The 10,333-nt window shown below is 43.6% G+C and overlaps 1 protein-coding gene across 1 annotated transcript in view; it reads left to right on the top strand.

Moving 5' to 3' along the window:
- Window positions 1-10,333, top strand: part of LOC134458023 (rapamycin-insensitive companion of mTOR-like) — a 98,268-nt gene that overhangs the window by 58,263 nt on the left and 29,672 nt on the right. The window contains exons 21-28 of the mRNA XM_063210102.1: window positions 760-968; window positions 2,340-2,466; window positions 3,369-3,533; window positions 3,962-4,038; window positions 4,808-4,886; window positions 6,520-6,629; window positions 6,927-7,014; window positions 7,552-7,644. Of these exons, the coding sequence (XP_063066172.1) occupies window positions 760-968; window positions 2,340-2,466; window positions 3,369-3,533; window positions 3,962-4,038; window positions 4,808-4,886; window positions 6,520-6,629; window positions 6,927-7,014; window positions 7,552-7,644 (948 nt within the window). The remainder of the gene's footprint in view (window positions 1-759; window positions 969-2,339; window positions 2,467-3,368; window positions 3,534-3,961; window positions 4,039-4,807; window positions 4,887-6,519; window positions 6,630-6,926; window positions 7,015-7,551; window positions 7,645-10,333) is intronic.

The raw sequence follows: 10,333 nt of genomic DNA, 5'->3' as shown, positions 1-10,333 counted from the left end.
CATAATGCGCTATAGATATGGGCTTCATAGAAAGTGTTACCATTTATTCTCCTGTGGTGTGATGTGGTCAGGTGTACACGACAGGATGGCCCGGCCTACCTAGAGGAGCTGGTGTATGTGTGTGTATGCCAATGAAGTTTATTCTCATTCAAGTTCTTATCTACATAGGTGTGTATACCGTATGTTTCTAGGCACTGTACTATATGTGTTAACTCCTCTGTTGTGTACTTGTCAGGATAGGCAGTCCTACCTAGAGGAGCTGGTGAATATGTGTGAGAACCTTGATGTGTATGTGTGTATACTGTACGTATGTACTGTATTTTTTCTCCACTGGTGTTGTGTACTTGTCAGGGTGGGCAGGCCTACCTGGAGGAGCTGGTGAATGTGTGTGTATCAGGCTTGTACGAAATTCCGAATAGAATGAATTGAAATTCAAAGTAATGCCACAATACGAACACTAGGTGGCATCATTACCCTGAGTTTTGTTGAATTTAATCCACACCACCCATTGAGAGTACATAGAACACCGCCACCTAGTGTTCATATTATGGCATTACTGTGAATTTCAATTCATTCATTTCGGAATTTCGTACAAGTCTGGTGTGTATACCGTATGTTTCTAGGCACTGCACTGTATCTGTTAACTCTTCTGTTGCCGTATGTTTCTAGGCACTGCACTGTATCTGTTAACTCTTCTGTTGCCGTATGTTTCTAGGCACTGCACTGTGTCTGTTAACTCTTCTGTTCTGCACTTGGCAGGATGGGCAGGCCTACCTGGAGGAGCTGGTGAGGGACATCGTGGTGTGGCTGACGTCGTCGTCGTCGTCGTCGGGCCCGAAGCCGGAGCGCAGCCTGCAGAGCAACGGGCTCCTCAGCACCCTCAGCCAGCACTACTTCCTGTTCCTGGGCACGCTCTCCGCCCACCCCACCGGCGTCAAGATGCTGGAGAAGTGCGGCGTCTTCCAGTGGTGAGGGTTATGCTACATCACATTACACTTTACTACATGGGCACGCTCTCCGCCCACCCCACCGGCGTCAAGATGCTGGAGAAGTGCGGCGTCTTCCAGTGGTGAGGGTTATACTACATCACATTACACTTTACTACATGGGCACGCTCTCCGCCCACCCCACCGGCGTCAAGATGCTGGAGAAGTGCGGCGTCTTCCAGTGGTGAGAGTTACATTACATCACATTACACTTTACTATATGGGCATCTTCCAGTGGTGAGAGTTACATTACATCACATTACACTTTACTACATGGGTATCTTCCAGTGGTGAGGGTTATACCAGAGAGAGTAAAGAGAGAGAGGTTCCATTGGCCCATTGTTTCCGGGTTCTATTATTGGGGGGGGAAATCCCCCTTTAGGCAGACCTAAGCAGACCTGAGGACTGTTCTATTCAATGCATGGGAGCATTATGACACGCCCCTTTAGGCAGACCGGAACCTGGTCATGTTAGGTGCCCATAGCAACCTATTATGTTGGCATATCTCTGGTTATACTACATTTAAAGTGAAATAAAGTGAAAGTGAAAGCCCATTGGGAAACTCCAACTCCCATTGTCATTGTGACACAGCACTCCACAGCACACAAGTGAACACTGCACACTGCACACAACAAAATTGCATTTATGCCTCACCCGTGCAAGGGGGCAGCCTTCAGTGGCGCCCCATGGGGAGCAGTGAGGTGGGACGGTACCATGCTCAGGGTACCTCAGTCATGGAGGAGGATGGGGGAGAGCACTGGTTGATTACTCCCCCCACCAACCTGGCGGGTCGGACTTGCAAGTCTGGGATGCAAGTCTGACGCACTAACCGCTCACCCATGACTGCCCTACATTCAGGGTCATATTACATTACATCACAGTATACTTTACTATATGGGCACGCCCTCCGCCCAACCCACTGGCATCAAGATGCTGGAGAAGTGTGGAGTCCTCCAGTGGTGAGCTCTGGGAAATGCTAAACATGTTTGACAAAGTAGAAGGATTGTATTGAATTACACTACATTGCACTCAATTATACAGTTTTTATCCTAAAGCGTGGGCATTTTTGGTATAGACGAGTGGTTCTCAACCTCGGGGTCAACAAGCATCCATGGGGGACGCGAAGCCCTCTTGGCTTTGAAGGGGTTAAGGAAAAGGTTGGAAACCACTGGAATAAACCACCCCTTGGGAAATGTTAATTGTTGTGCTCTTGGTCAGACCAAGTCTTGAAGAGATTTGAAAGTCGATGATAATCAGGCTACAGATGACCAGCCCAGCCCTGCGTGTTTCCATGTGTTCATGGGGGGTTTCCGTGACGCCTATTGACCCATATTATGTTGTATCTGGTTCCAGTCTGCTGAACATGTGCTCCCTGAAGAACCAGGAGCACCTGCTGAAGCTGACCGTGTCAACGCTGGACTATGGCCGCGACGGCCTCGCTCGCGTCATCCTCTCCAAGATCCTGACCGCCGCCACCGACGTAAGTGAAGAGGAAGGGGAAAAAAACACAACAAACCACCATTTGCTACACAGTTCAAAACAACAGTGTTAATTCAACATAAAGAGAGTTGATATAACATCTTCTAGAGTGCAGTGGGTCCCAGAGTACTCTCCAAGTGTGGAATTAGCACAGCATTTTCTTTACTGTGTGCATAGCAAAGGGGACATTAATCACCACACCCCAGTGGACTTCGATGTTCCACATGATTTATTCTACCAAAATAAATTGTGCTGAAAACCCCATCCATCTGTGCAATGATTTCCCCCCTTGCTGCCCCGTAACATAATTAAATGGCCACTCGTGAACATGCCCTGCTGTGCCTGTGTATCTCTGGCTCCTCCACAAAGTTGTGGGATGATTACTGATGATCAATATGCCAGTGTTATTCAAAGTTATTACTCCTGACCTCCTTACTACTCATCCTCTGCCTCTACACAGTACAATTTTCACTGTCAATTCAACATTTAGAGAGTTGATTTAATATCTTCTAGATTTAATTGAGACATGGCAGTATGTCCAAGTACACTGGATTGTTTTACTGTATGTATGGCTTTACCACAGAATTGTGTGATAAGTAATTAACAACACATTAACGTAATTAGAAGTTACGACTCCTGACCATATTCTGTCTCTATCTATCTATCTATCTATCTATCTATCTATCTATCTATCTATCTATCTATCTATCTATCTATCTATCTATCTATCTATCTATCTATCTATCTATCTATCTATCTATCTGTCTGTCTATCTATCTGTCTATCTGTCTGTCTGTCTGTCTGTCTGTCTACTGTATCTATGTATTTGGTCCCAGAGTACTCTCTAAGTGTTAAATTAACACTGCATCTGTTTTACTGTATCTATCGCTGGCTTTACCACAGAACTGCCGCTTGTATGCCACCAAGCACCTGCGGGTGTTGCTGCGGGCCAACGTGGAGTTCTTCAGCAACTGGGGCATGGAACTGCTGGTCACTCAGCTGCACGACCGCAACAAGGCCATCAGCATGGAGGCACTAGATATCCTGGATGAGGCCTGTGAAGACAAGGTTACTTTTGCTAACCTTACTTTTACGCTTTACTGTTTTTTTTTACAGAGATTAGTATAGAAGGTACCCGTGGGTTATTAAAAATATTTAAAAAGTATTGAATGTCACTTTCAGCATTGAAAGTATTACAAGGAATTAAATTTGCTACATTGCTACATGCTACATGCTAGAATTTGCTACTTTAAGTCTTACTTTTTCCCACGGAGGTCTTCATTTTCAAAAGTGCTAGAAATGACTACTAGACTAGTCTAACAGCGCAGCGCAACTCCAACTCCAAAGATGAAGCATAGCATTCAAGAATGTTTGGTAGACGTTTTGAACTGCCAAATATGGAAAGTTACAAAGTTCCGAAGTAAAAACGCTCCATCTTACAAGTGTTATGGGCACACTCAAGGCATTCGTCATGTTTGTGTTGGTTTGTTTTCTAGGCCAATCTGCACGCACTTATTCAGATGAAACCAGCACTTACCCATCTGGGAGACAAGGGTGTTTTACTGCTCTTACGGTCAGTTTGCACACATTTCACAAACAAATGTAGTGTAGAAAATGTATATAACATCATGGTGAACTTGTGAACCTTGAACTGTATAAGAAATGATGCTGTAGCATTTTGGGTTGGTTAAGCATGTTTTTTTTTCACGCCTTCAAAATGCATTTCTAATAAATGAATCCTTAACTTTTTGTGGGAAATGAGAAGATCACAAAGATACAGTAGCTCATGTTCAGAGTAAATTCCTGACTAGTTTTGGCAAAGGACGCGCTCAACTTTTTGGAAAAAACTAAAGTCTTTGGTTGCGCGATAAAATGTATCAACTTAAGGAAGAAAAATCTGCACTCACAAACTACGTCTCTTTATTTATTTATATTACCACAACGCACTGATGAAGGCTTGATAGTCGAAACACGTTTGCTTTTTGGTCATGGTGGTAATATAAATAAATAATGAGACGCAGTTTGTGAGAGCGGATTTTTCTTCCTTAAATTCCTGATTAGCCATGTGCAGTGTTGTATGGAGCAGCCTTAGCCTAGTTTGGGACGTGGTCTTAAGATCAGAAGGTTGCAGATTTGAATCCCACCCTTACCTCTCCCTAAACCTCCATTCATCGCTGGAGTGCTCTTGAGCAATAGCCCGACAAGCCCGCCCATCTCTATTACTTGAGCAAGGCAACTAACCCCACCTTGCTCCAGGGGCTGTAACCAATGCAATGTTATATGCTGTATGTTATATCTCAAGGCATTGACTCCAGTGTCCCCCCCTATGCCTCTACATTCAGGTTCCTGTCGATCCCAAAGGGCTTCTCCTACCTCAACGAGAGGGGTTACGTCTCGAAGCAGCTGGAGAAGTGGCAGAAGGTATGTATGTAGCACCCACTACTGCCGCTGTTGACACTCACTCTTCACTCGTGGGGTAGCGCTGGGCAGTTAGTCGAAAAGCTTTTTTCCCTTCATTGATAGGAAAGTGAAGATTCTTTAGAAAGAGAGTGGCAGAGAGATGTGGGGCAGGGTTGGGAAATGACTCAGGCAGCCAGGCTGGAATCGAATCGCATAGGCATTGGGCAGTCTGCCTTATTATGGTACGGTGCATTAGCGCAGTGCGAAATAGCATCCCCAATAAATCGGAAAACTACTTGTACCGACGATCGTCAGTGGTGAAGCATATGTTCTACAGTATGTTTATTCAGATTAGATTATTATTGTGTTCCTTAAAAGCAACTACATACATGTGCTGAGTGATTCCGCCCAGTCCAGTAAACAAACATTTTGATTTAACTCTATTGTCCAATCCTAATCGTGATTAAAAAAAAAAGACTTTGGAAATACATGAAACATATTGTCATCAAGTTGTTGGCTTGATTGCACTGCTCTTTCGTGATATGTCGAGTCTGGAGTTATAATATGGTGCTGCTCCTAAGGGAAAGTGATGTGGTTCACTGTAAGAGAGTTATGTCATTAGTACATCATGACTTCGCAGAGCAAGAGGATGTGAGTGCTTGATTGCTGTATGCCGCCTGCTGTCTGTCTTTCGGCGTAATGAACTCTGTGTGTTGTTTTCATAATTCATCTGATTGTATTGATGCCATGGAAGTCCATTACCCTGCCATTGAGGGTTAGAGCTTTTGGCGTGAGTGTATGTGTGTTTGTAGGAGTGTTTGCATCAGTGTGTGCGTGTGTGTGTGCCTGTGTGTGTGCCTGTGTGTGTGCCTGTGTGTGTGTGTGTGTGTGTGTGTGTGTGTGTGTGTGTGTGTGTGTGTGTGTGTGTGTGTGTGTGTGTGTGTGTGTGTGTGTGTGTGTGTGTGTGTGTGTGGTGCGTGTGTGTGTGTGGTGCGTGTGTGCATGTGTGTGGGTAGTATTTGTGAATGTCTGTGCATGCAGTGTGTAGTGTATGAAGCACTACCATACAGTAGAGATACTATATGGTTTGTAGATCAGTCGTCAATAATCGATTCGGCATGTGCCATAATCGATGCAGCATATTTTTTTAAATTTCACTTACTTACATAGATATTTATGGAGCAAATAAACGTTAAATTAAATAAAATCTCTTCAAAGCATCGGAAACTGCAAGGCTGATACAGAAAACAGCTGTTGTTCAGTATCTGACTGCTTGTATTGCCTCATGACTGATGAAAAAATTGCCTTGTTTTCAATAGAAATGTAATACATTGCAATACATCATAGACTGGGACTGAATCAATTCGAATCGAATCGTGAGAGCAGTGCACACAGCACACAGTGCACACAGCACACCACTATCATTGATTTGAGATATTGTTTTACCAAAGATAACTGCAGTGGTGTGTTAAGTAGAAGTAAAAGAAAAGTTAAACCCCTGTTTATTTTCTCATTAAGTACAGTACATGTAATATTGTGTAGAACTGTTGTACTTTTAAATCTACTTTTAAATGTATCATACTTCATAGACCTCTGGATAGGTGAGTCTATGCAGTGCTGAGTTGAGTATGCACAATTTTCAATTTTTGCACAGGAGTACAATTTGAAGTACGTGGACCTGATTGAAGAACAGCTGAACGAAGCGCTCACTACCTACCGCAAGCCTGTGGACGGAGACAACTATGTACGCCGCAGCAACCAAAGGCACGGCCGTTTTCTCACCTTGCTGGCCATCATTGTTGTACTATTGAATTGAACAGCATTCATTCATGGCGTGGTCTGTTTATTGTTGAAATTAACCAGTAGCCCCATACATGGCGTTCCACTACTAGACAACTGTAATAGTCATTGAAAAGTTAACTACCATAGTACTGCACTACTACTATGACATAGCACTGGGACTTAAGTAATGCACTACGACTTGGTCATTGCCATTCTAGTAAGAGCAAATGTATAGCACTGTTTCTTTAATGATTTAATAAAGTACCTCTCCTCTACCAGGCTACAGAGGCCAAATGTTTATCTACCTGTGCACCTGTATGGACAACTTGTCCACGACAAGACAGGCTGCCACCTCTTGGAAGCCCAGGTAACGTAACATTATCAACATCACTTTCAAACTTCTTTTTTTTTTTAAGTTGAAGTAATGCTAAGATGTTGCTTGTTTAGTCCGCCGCAAAGCGTTTCAAAAGCATGCGAAAAAGGTTGCAAGTTTAGTCCACAAAGTGTTCCACAAGTATATTCTCATACTGCATATTCTCATACTGCATATTCTCATACTGCATATTCTCATACTGCATATTCTCATACTGCATATTCTCATACTGCATATTCTCATACTGCATATTCTCATACTGCATATTCTCATACTGCATATTCTCATACTGCATATTCTCATACTGCATATTCTCATACTGCATATTCTCATACTGCATATTCTCATACTGCATATTCTCATATTATGTATCCATCCTCTACTGTTTATTGGATGTCCAGTGTTGACCCAGGTAAGACCTGTCAACGCATGTGGTATGCTGTGTGATCACAAATGACAAATCATGATCCATAGTTTCCTCTTAGCCCTTTATTCTTGACTGTGTGTTTTTTCACTCTTCTCTCTTGTCAGAATGTGGTGCCAGACTTGAGCTACACGGTGCGATCCCCAGTGCTGGACAAATGGGACGGGATCAAGCAGTTGAAGGCTGCTCTCTGGGCGCTGGTTGGTGTTTATTTGACATTACCTCCGCTTCACTTGCTCATGGAAATGCCGTCAGCCGCACCAGTGTGACAGTGTAATGAGTATACCTATGTGTTGTCATGGAAATTTAACTTACTAGTTCTCAGCAGGGTTTGATGGTATGGAGACACGACTAGCCCATTGACTCTCTGTTTAACTTGAGGTGATGGAGGTAGTTTGAGGTTTTAGAGTGAGGTGTCCATGCACTTGAAATCCCTTTGTGGGCTCCTCACACTTAAACTTGAACCAGTCTTTGTCCTGCACCATAACCGGGGATGTGCACAGTCTTCCTCCTCAAATGGATGGAGCTAGCTTGGCCAAATCGTATGGCTCTGTTGCACTGTACTATACACAGGGTGCGATTTGTAGGGGGGGATGGGAGGGATTGTCCCCCCTTCTGGTATTGATAACTCTACTTTTCCTACAGGATTTTAATAATTGTGGTATGTAACTCCATTGATAATGCTTAAAATCCGAAACATATTCCCCCTTCTGGTTCTTCAACAAATTGCACCCTGTACTATAGTGAAAATAGCACTATGTTGTTGTAGCCTACGTATACTGTGTACGTCATCCATGCCGCTGCTTACTCTTCTGAGAATATGTTCAAACAGCATTTCATTACACAAAGCAATATGGACCACATACGTTTTTCTGTGACCCTTTTTTTAATTATTTATCGTATCAGCTGCAAGACCACATCAAACGATTCAGCTTGTGTTAGCCCTTGTCACAGAAGCACTTGAGAGCAATCCACATTTCTTCTCTTGAGATTTCTTTTGAGACACACCATATAGGGAGCGTGCTGCGTTGGGTGACAGTATAATTCACTGTGTTAATAACATGTGCGATGATGTTTACTGTGATACCTCATCACTTCTGGAAAATAAGCTGATTTTAACACCCTGCCTTGAGTTACATAATAGAGTTTTATTTTTCTCCTGTACTTTCAGCCGCTCTCTGAGTCTGTCAGGGCAAAACCTGCCTAGAATCACAAAATCCCGCCCACTTTTAACTGAATTCTATTGATTTCTATGGCCTTAAATCAGCAGAAAAACCTGCCCAAATGCCATCCTAAGCTAGCCTGGCTCTCGCGAGACCCCTAGTGCTTCGTGCATCTTCGTTACACTTCGTGAGCTCGCACAGGGGTCTGGTTCAGCCTTGTCGAGCCCGAAGTCCTCGAGTAGAAAATAAACGTGCCCCGACCATTGGATAATGTCAATGAGCCCGCCTCTATGCCTAGATCCAATCATCGTGGAGTGAGGTGTTGACGGGTATGACGTAGCATCTTGCGCGACAACATGTTAGTGCTGCTAGCACACCCCACAGTCAGTGGCTAACACAACAACTGCGGCCTGCATACTGTATGAACTCAGCGATTTCAAGTGTTATCAAAACTACCAAGCATTCATTCTTTGAAAGAGGAACAAAAAACAAGGAATTAGTTGGTGGCAAGAACGTTCTCGCTCTTCTTCCAATGATCCACTGAAGGAGAATGAGCAAGTCTACAGCGCAGCGATGTTCAGTCCTCAACTGTTTACAAGACCAACTTTAAGTGGGGATTTTAGTCGAGAGGTCTATGCCACATATAAATGGTGAGTGAAAACCTCTTGGTTGTTTCTAACGTGTTTTTGATGTGTGAAAAACTGACTGACATGGTAGGCTACAACTGTGAATGCACAAGCCTCATTTCCAGACCTCGCATGCTATGGTGACTGAGTGCTGTTGATCATATTATGCCAAGCACATTCAGACCAATTTGTTTATGCTAAGCTCGTGTTAAATTATATGTACTATCCCCGTGATCGCCGTCAATGCAGCATGTCCCAAAACGTCTGCATGTGAGAGATGGAATGTTTATTTCATGACGACATTCTGACTTCAAACTCACCACGATGGCTTCCCCACAGATCTATACATATTGATATAGGTCTGTGGGCTTCCCCTTTTCACTTCTTGCCCTAGTTGTTAACCTGTTTCGATGGTAAAGACTAAACTAATCACAAATTTTGCATGGTTAAGTGACCCACTTCGCGTGGAAACAGAATTAACACAAGAGGGTACTGGAATAAAAACAGGCTGTGAGGCCTGTCACTCACCAGCTACTGGCAAGGACCCCAACTCTCCCTTTCTGTCAGCAGTAAATTTAAAACTAAGTAATAGTAGCCTACTGCTGTTCAGGTCTGAGCCTTAAATAGGTATGAATTAAAATGCAGATACTAGGCCTATAGAGTCTTTAGAATTACAGTTGCCTTGTTTGCAGAGTCTATTTTAACATTATGTGTCGTTTTCAGGTAGGCATGTCATGGCATTGGCAGCGTCTGCTGGGATTGTCATCACAGACCGGGTCATCCAGCTGCTACACATGTACAGTGGAAATTGAATTAGGCTCTTCCCTCACTTGTACTGTTGTAAACCATCAAATGAACACTCTAGGTAGACAAGACAGTGAGTTCAGTAATGGCTGGCACACAGGGCATGTGCACCACAAGTTTGGTCATACGTGTTGCACCTACCACAATTCCATTTCTTTGGTCTTCTGTGTTGAGCCGGTTTCAAAATTCGCCTGTACAACCACATGCGTATAGAATCTACACTACACTACCCCACCAAGATCTAGACGTTACTGAAAAGTTGGAAATGTTATCAGGGTCTGCTGACAGCTGTACAG

This window comes from Engraulis encrasicolus, chromosome 11 (assembly GCF_034702125.1).
Source record: "Engraulis encrasicolus isolate BLACKSEA-1 chromosome 11, IST_EnEncr_1.0, whole genome shotgun sequence".
Classification (NCBI taxonomy): Eukaryota; Metazoa; Chordata; class Actinopteri; order Clupeiformes; family Engraulidae; genus Engraulis; species Engraulis encrasicolus.
This window is presented reverse-complemented; position numbering and strand designations above follow the sequence as displayed.